A 13,519-nucleotide genomic window follows, 5' to 3' on the forward strand; every position below is an offset into this window, starting at 1 on the left:
ATTTGTTTAATGAGCAATATGAATTCCAGAAATACTACTACATAACAAGAGAGCTCATTAAAATAAGTTAGTTCATTTAAGTGTTTGTTTTTGTGTAAAACAGGCCAAGGCCAGTAGTCCCATTGATTCATATTTGTCGATTATAACATAAGCAGCAAACACCTTTAAAGTCATGTGCTGATGTGCAAAAGTCATGTGCTGATGTGCAAAAGTTTGAGGTAAAAATTTACATTTTATCTTTTGTTGTTGCACGTCAGATGTTATTGAGTGGGTTGGCATCTGTGTTGATTTGTGTAGAGACAAGGATCCTGCTGCAAAGGACTGTCTTCCACTGTTTTAATGGGATCCACCAACAACTGCAGAAATAAAGTATTTTGAAGCTTTCCTCTTGCAAAACACTCCCTGGAAAGTAAAACAAACAAGTACAAAACATACAGATTGAAAATAAGATGATCACTAACGTTCCTCTCTGAACACTAAACATTTACTTATTTGGAAAGTGAGGAAACTCTACATGAGAATATGATATATACGCCAATAAAAATATATACTGTATATCTATAAGAATAGGAAACTATATCTATAGTTTATGTACAATAAAAACTACCAAAATTTAAGTCTCCCCCAAGTCTCAAGAAGGCTTTAAAGAAACTTATACCACTAGACTCAAGTTAGTTCTGGTTCATTTAGTTAATCAACAGAAATTAATCACCAACAATTTTAATACTGAGTTACTCATTTATTAAGCAAAAGTTACATACATCTGTCTTGTTTCATCCTCTGAAATATGAACATTTGCTGGTTTCCTGTTTATACGATACGATTTATACAACGACGTAAATTGAATATCTTTGGGTTTTGGACTGTTGGTTTAAAGACATCACCTCAGAATCTGGATGGCATTTATAATGGGAATTTGATATGCTGACATTTCATAGACCAAACAATTAATCAACTACTTGAGAAAATAATATGTAGATTAAGCGGTAATGAAAATAATCACTAGTTGCAGCCCCGCAGCATTTGTGGCACTACCTGCTGCACACGCAGTAGATATATGACAATCCAAGTCAACCTAACTTTTTAAATCGTTTTTTTTTTTTAATTTAGGATACCAGTAGTAACTGACTGATTTTTTTCTTCTCAGGAATATTTTATAATTTATTGCATAAATCCATTAACCATTAATGGAGGCAGTTGCTGTGCACTCCTAAGGTGCTACAGCGAATGCTGAAACATTTGCCCTCATTCCTTTGAATGTTCATTGCTACCCAGAAAGATCAAATTTGGAAAGATATCTTTGCTCCTTTGGTGTTTAAACCTTGTAGAGCAGTTAATGGGTCACGGGCTTGATTCCGATAAGACTGCACAGTAGCAGGTCTTGGAAAATGTTTTGATACACTTCGGCTCTAGAGTGACATTAAACTTCACTAAGACTGGGGTCTTGGACTGAACAAAGGTTCAGATAATTTCCTGTTTTCATGCTCTGTTTCTCTTGGAACTGTATCCCCACACTATAATGTATGTTGCAAACCTCCTTCTTCTTTTTTACCCTCCCTGTGTTTCATCCCTCCATATCTCCCTCTCCGGTGTAAATATTGGCTCTTGATTGTTTTGCCAACAGCTATTAGGTCGCAGAGGTCAAGTGCAGTGAAACACATTTGCTAACAATCTAATTGACTTCTGTTTCTATTTCTCCTGAGGACCCGCTTTAATATGCTGAGAGACTTTTTTATCTCAAGGAATAAATTATCTGTCAATGTTTAAAGCTTTTTTGATTTCACGCTTCAAGTTCTAGACAATTAGCATTTCTTCCACTACTTCGTGCTGACTGTAAAGGGTAGGAAAACAGCAAATACTGCTGGATGGAAGGAAGCTATAAAAGAAATCTACTGTCCTCTTTCTTTTGAAGATTCGTGATTGAGACTGCAAGTCAACAACAAGATGATTGTTGCTGGAATATTTTTAGATTTTCTCTTCCACTTTGTGTGTGTGTGTGTGTGTGTGTGTGTGTGTGTGTGTGTGTGTGTGTGTGTGTGTGTGTGTGTGTGTGTGTGCATGTGTGTGTGTGTGTGTGTGTGTGTGTGTGTGTGTGTGTGCACGCGCTTGTGTGTGTGTGTGTGTGTGTGTGTGTGTGTGTGTGTGTGTGTGTGTGTGTTCGTATGTGTTCCTATGTGGCATGCATGATCAGGATTCAGCCTATAGGGTTAGTGGAGCGCATCCAGGCGATAGCCCAGAACATGTCTGACATGGCAGTGAGGGTGGAGCAGATCCTGCAGCGCAGCATGGCCAGCAACAGAGGTATTTAAAACACATGCATGTACACACACAGCCTGCCCATTGCCCAGTCACACACCTGGAGAATACCAAATATAGCTGTAGCCCTTTAGATGAATCCCCTCTGATCACTTCAAATCCATCCAGTCTGAAAACACTTTCCCACTCTGCCCACATAAGCCCGACTGTCAAGTCTGGATCCAGTCTTACACTTGAATGCACAATTTATGTCTAACATGCACTTGCTGGTTGATCATATAGAACATGACAGACATTATTCACGGCACATTACGTGTCCAAATAGCAAGCCACTGTTATGTGTCAGGGTGGAGGAGCTTATGTGTGCCACAGCACAGTGCTCCATTGTTGCTGCTATATCATAACCACATAACTGCAGGATGTTTAAATCATGATGATGAATTACTGCCTAATTAATGGGATCCGGGTCTGTTAGTTTTCTTTATTAGCCTTCATTCTCATAGTCTTTATTGGGCACAGAATAGAAATTGGACTGCAGGATTTAATTTACAATTCAGTTCCTCTCCACTATCCACTACATTGCACTGCATGACTGTTCAACTCACTGTCTCATTAAAATGTGTGAAATAATTTGTCTGTTGTCATAATGTCTGATATCATTTAAACGAAGCCGCTCTGAACCTGGCTAAGTTCTGACAGAGGCAGGCAGGAGCACTTTTCATCGTGAGAGGTCCGCTGTTATCATGCTAATTAGACAGAATGGATAGCAATTATTTGTCTCTGATTGTGCTCTTCGACGCCTGGCAGGATGCGGGGGGAGAAGCTGCAACTGCTCCTTTAATTGGGCTAACTAGCGCTGGGCTTCAAGGGGAGGGAAAGAGAGGAAAGGCAGTGAAAAAATGAAGGAGAGAGAGAGAGAGAGAGAGAGAGAGAGAAAGAGAGAGTCAGCTGAGCAGCAGGAAGGGAAGGAAAGGGGAGTGAGAATGAGGGCGGAAGATTAGGATTTTTATGAATCACACTAATACAATGGGTCTACAGTAAATCCAGTGAGTGGGTTTGAACAGAGACTTGGTCATTCAGCGAGGGAGCCCAAGCTTTTATAGCAGCTTGTTAGTCAGCTTTACTCTCTAATGTATCCCTGTTCATCCCAAAGGCAGGAGGAAATACAGTAAATTGTAATGCAAAAGACAAACACTTAATGCCGAAGGGGAAAACTGTAAAGACAAACATTGTTAACCGTTTAGTCTTATGACCAATGGGGAAGTCCATGGGTAGTTCTGTTTATATCTTCTTTTATATCCGTTTTATGGGGCTGCGTTTTGTATTGCTAAATTAAACCTTACATAACATCTGACATACTGACATAATTTCTGGATAATGGATTGATGGTTGACTGTATTTATGACAGAAATACATAACTGATGCCTTATTTTTGCTTGACCACAGATGTAAAAACACGGCAGATGTATAGGATGTACTTTGCCAGAATGTTTTTTCTCAACTTCCTCTTTGTGTTTGACATTTGTGCCTATGTTCTGTGGAAAAAGGATGCAGTGTTTTTTTGCCAATTTGTGCCAGTGTCTGATATGTATGGTCTTTTCTCAAAGTGTGTGTGTTAAATCTTTGATAAATACCATGCATTTTTCTTTTCTCCAGTTAGGGACGGAACATTAGGACAATGTGAGATTCCTAAAGATCCCCATTATCCAGACTGTCCCAGCAAGATGGATGTAAGTCTTCATATCTCACTTAAGTCCAAACAATTTCACACAGAGAGCAAACATCTCCTTGTCCTTTGTCGGTGACTCACTTTGGTGCAACATAAATTTTGTATGATAAAAGAGGATGATTAAAGACTCCTTGTGGACAACAGGCTTGACTGAGCAAAAAAAAAATATTTTAAATTTTAAACAGTAAATTCTGTCAGCAAAAAACAGAAGACCCTCTATCCTGAGGGAGAAAGACGGATAATCCTTTAGCTCACCAAAGAAAGAGCGGGATGTTCTGTTCAAGTCTGTGCCCTCCCGTACGCAACCTCATGAAATCCATTTAGCCTAATGTTAGTTGAGCCCAATAACCAAACAGACGTTTTCACTATTTAATTATCCTGTCTGTTTCCTCTACTTGGAAGTCCACTCCTAGCGGCCTACCATAAAAAACTGTGAATTTAGTTGATCTGAACCTTCCAAAACAAAATTAGTCTGCCCTCTCTGTGACATATTTATGCTTCTCTGCCAGCTACAGCTGTGGTTGGAGTGATGTTTTCGGGCTGTCCGTCCATCCTTCTGTCCAATTCTCATGAACATGATACCTCAGGGATTTCTGGAGGGAATTTCTTCAAATTTGGCACAAACTTGGACTCAAGGATGAACTGATTATATTTTGGTGGTCAAAGGTCAAAGTTCAAGGTCAATGTGACCTCATGTCCGTCCCATCCTTCTTGTAAAAGTGATATATCAGAACACCTGGAGGGAATTTCATTACATCTGGCACAAACGTCCACTTGGACTCAATGATTGCTGAGAATAGAGTAGGCGTGTAATTTTCTAGCTCCCGCTAAAAACTTTTCATTTTCCATTTTAAACTCTATTTTTCCTTTTACAACATCGACTGTCTGAGTCTTTATTGACAACAGAACCAACACTACAGCAAAAAGAATGTCCAAATCAGGGAAACAGGCCAAAAAGGCATAATAGCAACATACATCTCTGATATGCCTGAACAGCACACAGCAGCACTAGATGCTGACTTCAAGTCATCGTTTGCAAGTCTGGATACCAAACTGGACAAGATTCAGGCCGTAGCCTCAGGCCAGGAACAGCGTATAATTGATCTTGAGTCTAATGCGGAGGAGGTCAGCCAAGGCCTGGAGCAACTTGAGGCTTCAAGCTGCTCGCTGCAGGAAGTGGCTGAAATCTAAACTCTCAGATTCAGAGGGATGGAGTAGGAGACAGAACATTCGTATTGTTGTCTTACCAGAGTCAGTTGAGGGTGCATGCCCCACTGCCGCCTTCTCCCAGCTTCTGGTCGATGTCTTTAGCGATCAAGTACTCCCCTCTCCCCCAGAGCTGGACAGAGCCCACCGCATTCTTGCATCCCAACCTTATCCCAGGAAAGACCACATCCTGTTATCATTCACTAGAGATCAGATCAAGGAATTTGTAATGAGGGAGTCACGTGAAAGAGGTGATCTGGATTACCGTGGCCACAAGCTCCGAAGAAGGACTACAGTGCAGATGTTCTTAAGCAGCTGGCTGAATACAAGGATATCATGGCTGACTTTATAAAAGAGTACTATGACCTTCTCTCCTCTTTCTGGCTAAACTGCTTGTCACTCTCCAGTGTGGCGAGAAAAGGAGGTTACGGTCCATTTCTGAAGCTACCACCTTCATCCAGCAATTGGGAGAGCCCGTTTACTCTGTCCTAATCAACTAAGCAATGGCACACAACCAGTGACATTCTTGCCTTGCTGAGATGGACAATCTGATATCTGTGAGTAAATAACTGTGGATAAATATCCTGTTTAACTCCCCTTTTCAGTGGATTATTTCAATTCAATTCTTTGTCAAAGTATCTGGCTGGGATTACTTTTGTGTGTTTCTCTCCATGTCTTATTTTGACTATTACAAATTAAAGCTAAGGTTTATGAACAGCTATAGAATAATACAGCTGACTAGCTCATCTGATTCTCTGATGTGTTTTTCTTTTCTTTTTTTATTGTGAGCAGCTTCAGCTCAAAGAGTTCATTGAAGTTGAAGGTGCAGTGTTTAGGAGGAAAATTCAAGTTAACCTGTGATTCACTGTTGTAACTAAAGGTTGCTCACCAGGTGTATTTAGTTAGGGTGAACTGTTATACACTTTTGCGGGAATAAGTACAGATAGGAAGTAAATTCTTGTAATGTTTGTTACAATACCAGAGGTGGTCTTTCAGAGTTTGCTGTTTAGAGCCATATATAGGATTGGGGTTTGAGTAGGGATTAGTAGGGGGACAGGTGATAGATTGCTTTGAGTGTGTGTGTTTTTTTTTCTGTTTCTTTCTTTCCCTTAATCGGAGCTACTCACTTCATTCTCTCATTCTGTAATTTTTCTAGATATAGATTAATAGAAATAATCCTTTTGAGCCTTCTAACATTATATCAAATAAAAATGGATGTTTTATTGTTGTATCAGGCAAATTTTCTTATAAATTAGTAACCCTGGCTAATGTGTATGCACCTAATATTAATGATGTACAACTTTTCAATAGAACTCCCTGATCTTAATTCTCATTCTCTAATTCTCAGAGGGGATTTCAATTGTAAGTTGTATGCAGAGTTAAGCCTCTTCTCCACTAAACCCACCTTTCTTAGCATATCGGTTGGATATATCAAATAATTTCTCGCTGACTTAGCCTTTCTAATCCATGCTGGTTTTTATACTCTATGGTTAGAGAATACTTTTTTTTCCCCATGACCACCACGCTTATAATCAAATCCATTACTTTTTGTAGATAATTCATTACTTTCAAATCTGAAATCCTTCAGTTACCAAACTATCTCAGATCACACACCCCTTTATCTTCTGCTCTTCACATCAGGGACTCAGGCTGGGATCCAAGTACACTTGACCCCCATACAGTATGGAAAATGTACAGTCATACAGTCATGGAAAACTTATTTAGTAACCTTGACATGCCATCCCTTTCTCTAAACTTGAGAAAAAACCTTGAGAAACCAATTACCCTGGAGGAAATCACTGCTGCATTATAATCTATGCGATTGGATATATCTCCTGGCCCAGATGGGCTCCCATCAGAATTTTTTAAAGAAATGTTTTGCTGAACTGACTACTTTTTTATGTTTTGGGTTTTCAGACTCTTTTGACTCAGGTTTGTTCCCTCCTTCATTTAACAAGGCCTGTATCTCCCTGTTGCTGAAAGATAAAGACCCTTTAGATTGTGCTTCTTACAGACCAATATCATTACTAAATACAGATGTAAAGATCCTTTCCAAAGTCCTGGCCCAGAGTTTGGAGGATATTTTTCCCTCTGTCATTTCCTCTAATCAAACTGGGTTCATAAAAAAGAAACGTCATTCCTTATATAATATCTGCAGTTATTTTAACATTTTACATTCACCAAAACATAGTGAGTCAGAAGGCCTTGTCTCTGTGGATGGTGAAAAGGCATTCAATAGAGTAGAATGAAAGGATCTTTTTATGACGCAAAAAATTTGCTTTTGGTCTTGTTTTCTCTTCCTTGGTTAAACCACTGAATACATGAACTTCAGCCGGTTATGAACATTCATTACTCATATAATTTTGGCCTACACCATGGGGCCAGCAGAGTTGCCCTTTAAGCCTGCTGCATTTTGGTATTGTCATTGGGCTGCTTGCGATTGTCTTTTGTAGCAACAGGAGTGTAAAGGGGATATGGAAGGAGTTGACCATTAAGTCTCATTATATACAGACGATTTACTCCTGTTTGTCCCAAAACCAGCCACTTCCTTATCAAAAGCCCTTACTGTTTTGGACCTTTTCAGTCAGTGTTTGGGACATAAACTTGAATAAAGGCAAAATCTTTCCAATTTCTAAGGAAGCTCTTAAACTTGATAATACAAATATTCAATAGAAGGTGTTGAAAGACCATTTCAACTATCTTGGGATTTGCGTCAGTAAAGAATTAAAAAACCTATTTAAATTAAATTTCCTCAATCCATTTGATCAGGCAAAAGTTTTATCTAAATGGTCCTCTCTGTCTTTGTCCCTTATTGGAAGATAAATTCGATTAAAACTACACTGCTTCCAACATTCCTGTATCTTTTCCAGGGTTTCCCACTCTCATCCCCAAATCCTTTTTTAAGGACCTTGACTCTTTAATTGTGTGGTGTATTTGGAATGATAAAAATCCTCTATTATGGAAAGCATTTCTTTAAAGACCCAAGCAGGTGGGGGGAATGGCTCTGCCTAATTTCCAATACTATTACTGGGCAGCAAATATTCGCTATTTGATGTATTGGATGCATTTCCACCTTGAACCCTCATGTCCAGCCTGGGCAACAATGGAGGTCTATGCTAGTGGCCCAAATTATATACCTGCCTTTTTAGGTGCTGCACTTTCACTAGCTTCTGATAATAGGGAACTAGGCGTAAAAACATTACTTACGAATCTGGGCCCAATGCAGTAAAAAATTTTGGACTGCAGGCTTTCTCACCTTGAAGTCCAATTGCAGCTAATCATCTGTTAGTTCCCTCAATGGCTGATGGTGCATTTCAGATTTGGCACAAAAAAACCTTGAAATGCTTTGGTGAGCTATTCATTGATAATCACTTTGTTTTTTTTTTTCAATTGACAGACACCTTTGGTATCACCAACACACAAGATTTTTACAAATTAGGCATTATGTACAGCGTTTAATATCCCAATTTCCTCATAAACTGTTGATTTATTTCTCTCTGTCAACCCAACATTAAAAGATATTATGTCTAACATTTCCAACCTTATTTCAAAATTACACTGCCCCTCAATGGCGGCTGTACGAACTGTTCCAGGTTGAATGTTTAGGGATGACAAATAAGGCTCAGTCTTTCATCTAATACACTCCTCTTCCATGCTGACATGCACTTATGCAATTTAAAGTAGTCCAAAGTATCCACATATCTAAAACCAAATTAGTTCAATTGTACCCTGATGTGGGCCCTACATGTGATAAATGTAAAAATACACCTGACTCACTCCTTCACATGAACTGGATATGTCCATTTTTAGTTAAGTTTTGGACATCAGTCTCTCAAACTATTTCAGAAACCCTTCACGACCAAACTCGGCCAAATCCTTTGACTGCCATTTTTGGCATTGCTCCAGACTTGGGTTTATTAAAAGCAAAACTGAACTTGTTGGCTTTACTTCTTTACTGGCTCACCAAGTTATCTTATTTAAGTGAAGAGAGTCTGCCCCTCCTTCCCAGTCACACTGGATTAGAATCATTATGTCTCTAATCCAGTGTGAGTGGCACCCCTTCTTGACATTTTTTGAGAAACCCACTACAAGCTCTGAGTAGCTATCCTTTATTTTTTTCTCCTATCTTATTTATTTTCTATTTTTATTATTCCTTTTCTTGGTTTTTCTGTCACTATTAAGGTATATTATAGATATTTTCTCTGTATTGTTGTCTATCATTTTAATCGTATTTATCTATAGTTTAGAATATATCTGTTGTGGTCAGCTGTGGTTGTTTGTGTGTTTGTTTTTGGTTGGGCAGATGGATTTACTGTGACACAGGTTACTGTTGTTCAGAAAAACAAAAATTCCTTTCCCTATGCAGTTACTTTTTATAAATTATTGACAATCAATAAAAAGACCTTTGAAAGAATTTGGTGGTCAAAGGACAAGGTCCCTGTGACCTCACATTTTTGGCCATAACTCAAGAATTCATACACTAATTATGACACAATTTCACACAAATGTCTAATAGGATAAAAAGATGAAATGATTTTTACATTTTATATCTAAAAGGTCAAAGGTCAACTTCACTGTCCTGAAAAAAACAAAACACTTTTATGGCCATTACTCAATGCCCTAACTCGGGAACAGAAGGGGAAATTGTGACAATATTTCAGATATGGTCGGATACTGAATTGGTGACACTAATCTCGGTTGCCCACCTTGAAACTGTGGTGACTGTATAGATCTTCTGTGGTGCTGGTTTGAAGATGCGCATGAAAAATAGTCTCTAAGTGAAGACAATATGTCTCTCACTGGAAATTATTTACTGGATAACTATAAGAGTCTGGACAGACATGGATGTAAACTGCAACTTGACTGGTTGGCGGAGGCATACAATCTTGAGGTGGTGATTATAGTTATCATCTTTCACTGCCTGACGGCCTCATCATGCTGTTTTTGCTGACAAGTTCCTGTTCACATGAGAGGGAAGCAGTGAAGAAACATTTAACAGGGTTTCTATAGCCAGCTTAACCCAAATAGGATGTTATCAATAAAGCCAAAAGCCAGGTTTCTCCTAGAGTGCATCCCGTATTAAAGGGACCACCAGAGAACTGTTAGAAGTGGCATCAAACTGAAGTTGAAATCAAAATGTGAAAGTGAATAATGACATCACAGTGTTCTAAGCTGTGTGTAACAACTTGGTCACATTTTGTCAAAATAAAGGACATAAGGGATGAATATGTGAACCATACCCTAAAAATATACTTCAAATTTTTGAGAGACAACAATTTGGGTCTTTGCCTTCCAGTGGATGCGTGCTCGTTGGACCTCGGACCCTTGCTATGCCTTTTATGGTGTGGATGGCTCTGACTGCTCCTTCCTCATCTACCTGAGCGAAGTTGAGTGGTTCTGCCCCCCGCTGGCCTGGAGGAACCAGACTGCAACACCCACCTTGAACACTCCGCCCAAGAGACAGGTAACATATTTCCATATCATTTGGTTTGATTTATCTACAACACAGTTAGCTCAAGAAGAAACATAGCAGCAGAGCACTGGGTAACAGTTTGATGTAGAGGCAAAAAGAAGATCAGTTGCTTCTGGAAGAATCTAAACACCCTACTGTACATTATCTCTTACTGGGTGCTAGCTGTCAATCCCAGTTTTCATTGCAAAGCAGCAATTTTTATTTTCATCATCAACATGTGATGCATTGTGCTTAGAATCACTCTTCAAGGTGTACCTCACTGTTTGCCTCGGTCTCCTCCTCCCTCTTTCTTCCCAGATTAATGTACAGCCGGCATGACAGGCCCTGATGTAAATTGGGTCTGCAGCTCTACCTTCTGCTCTAATTGCCAGCCTGTATTCAATGAGACTAATCCCAAGGCTTCCCTTGGGTATTCTGCACTTTGCTGTGCCATACACGAGTTGCTCTAGAGAGTAGCAATTCACCTGCATTGTGAGAGTACAGTACAGCTCTGCATATTGATTTTGTCTATGAGAGAATCTCAGTTTCTTTTATGGTGGAAGTGTGTTTGAGAGAGACAGACAGTTTGTCTGTATTGCTTTCTCTTCTGTATATTTTTAAGTCCTCTGTGCTCTCCAATGCAGTTAACCCATTGATTAATACTTGCTTGCTGACATTGCACTGTGATGCAGTGATTATAGTGGGCAGAGGAGGAGATGTAAAATGAGAGCAGACTATTTATGAAGATGATCCAGGAATTCCTCAGGCTACTTGTCTGAGAGGCCTTGCCCCAGGGCAACAGCAGATAACAAGATATGACTGACTCATTGTGCTCTATACAGTCTTAACCAACTCTAATGAAAATAGTTCCACTTGTAGTAAACAGCCTAACAATGTCTATTTTGTAGTAGTTTTTTAGGATGACACTCCTTCTGCTTTGGGCCAATTTATAAATCTGAATAGCAACCTGTTCTTTAGTAGTTTCTGGTCTACATAAAGCAATGAAACACCACATCAGAATTTCTCTGCACTTATGATCCTTTGCATCGTTTTTTATTGCTCCTGTCGTCCAGGCTGTTTTCCAGTTTGATGTTGGGACTCTGCTGGAGCAAGTTGGCACCGGGAAGGAATCACTGAGCTTCATGAAGAGACGCATACGCCGGCTGGCAGCACAGTGGGCCTCTGCTGCTCGACGGCTGGATGACAAGTTCCGCAACCACTGGAGAGAGCAAAAAAGGGTGAATATGAGGCATTTCCACTGCCAAACATGCATCTGCATGCACGGCGAGATGAAAGTGTGGGATGAGAGAACAAGTCTGTGTTGTGGTTTCATTTTTTTCAAAGTGTTGTGGCTTACAGGCTGCAATGGATGAGCGAGTACAAAGGGCTTTTTTCTTAGTTTCAACAGATTTTCTTTCTTATTTTTATCTGTAACTCTGGAAACATGTTCTTCAGCTCCTAACTTGATTTAAATCCATCTGTTTAGTCATTAAAGAAAAAAAGCTCTGAGCACAGGATGTTTAAGATAAGTTACCAAAACAGCTGTCACATTTTGTTGGACTAACACTTTCTTCTTTTACTTTGGCTTCAGTGTGTGAATGACAGTAGGTTGAGTTACCAAAACAAGTAGATAATGATGGAGAGTAACCCCTTGCAGGCCTTGATTGGCTTTAGTGCACTTTCGCCACTGACATTTACAGGGACATTTCAACATAGTGTTAAAGAGGTGCTGCCTGCTGTAGCAGATGTCTGATAAAATATGAGATTAGATCCCTCCTGGTGCATAAAATCAACAGCTCTACAAGATACTATAACATGTAAGAAATTAACCCAGAAAAAAATTCTTGAGGAGGGCAATTTGGATTGCATATCAGGAATTATACAATATCTATCACTAATATTTTGTTACATGATATAACACTGTTGTGCAGAACACCCACAGCGTAGTGTCGCCTCAGTGTTCCAAACTGCTATACTTTCACCCTTTTATTTCAGAGTTATTTTTGCCTCTATGTGTTCTTGTGTTTATGACACAGTGAATTATATGGTGATGAAATTTTCTTCTGTTCTGTTGCTGCCTTTGAGGTGCCAGCAGCCTTTTCCTGCTCTGTGTTTTTTGGTCCAAAACATAGGGGTAAAAATAAACCAGTGTTAAACTCTACAAGTGTTGGTTGACACAGTCAGTAATTCAACCAATGATTCAATTCACTTTGTTTCAGATCCACAGAGATTGAAACATAGTACCAAATAGGTAATTGCAAACTTAAAAATCCTGACATCACTTGCATCACGGTCACAGTGAAAATATTCAAGTCAGGTTTATTTGTAGAGCACAGTCTCATACAGAAGCTATTCAAAGAAGCTAACTTAAACCTAATACTAACCTGAACCCTAAAACCAAGTCTTAACCCTTAAACAGCCCTTTAAAGTTGTGAGGACTGGCCAAAATGCCCTTATAACGATGTTTTCAATCCAAAATTTGTCCACACAACCATAGAAAGACATGTATTCTCACACACACACACACACACACACACACACACACACACACACACACACACACACACACACACACACACACACACACACACACACACACACACACACACACAAACATACCTAATTAAAAGCCAAACAAAACAAAAATGTTCTCAGTTTATTCATAAAACAGCACAGTGTCGGTAGAAACCAAAAATGATCTGGTAGCCTGTTCACTACTTTAGGAGCATAAGTGCTAAATGATCTATCAACTGATTTGGAATGAACTCTTGGAATTTGGAGAGGAAGGTTGTCCTGACAGATCTGTCTGGTGGATATATATTCAGGAGCCAGGTCATTTAGTGGTTTATAGACCAGAAGCACAATTTTAAAATCAG

At 39.3% G+C, this 13,519-nt stretch overlaps 1 protein-coding gene across 2 annotated transcripts in view; it reads left to right on the forward strand.

The window, feature by feature from the left end:
- LOC120787672 (alpha-1,6-mannosylglycoprotein 6-beta-N-acetylglucosaminyltransferase B) overlaps positions 1-13,519 on the forward strand; it is a 58,508-nt gene that overhangs the window by 15,387 nt on the left and 29,602 nt on the right. For both annotated transcript variants that reach the window (XM_040123320.1, XM_040123321.1), the window contains exons 5-8: positions 2,199-2,301; positions 3,913-3,986; positions 10,488-10,655; positions 11,717-11,881. In XM_040123320.1, coding sequence (XP_039979254.1) covers positions 2,199-2,301; positions 3,913-3,986; positions 10,488-10,655; positions 11,717-11,881 — 510 coding nt within the window. The remainder of the gene's footprint in view (positions 1-2,198; positions 2,302-3,912; positions 3,987-10,487; positions 10,656-11,716; positions 11,882-13,519) is intronic.

Source organism: Xiphias gladius, chromosome 3 (genome assembly GCF_016859285.1).
Source record: "Xiphias gladius isolate SHS-SW01 ecotype Sanya breed wild chromosome 3, ASM1685928v1, whole genome shotgun sequence".
Taxonomy (NCBI): domain Eukaryota; kingdom Metazoa; phylum Chordata; class Actinopteri; order Istiophoriformes; family Xiphiidae; genus Xiphias; species Xiphias gladius.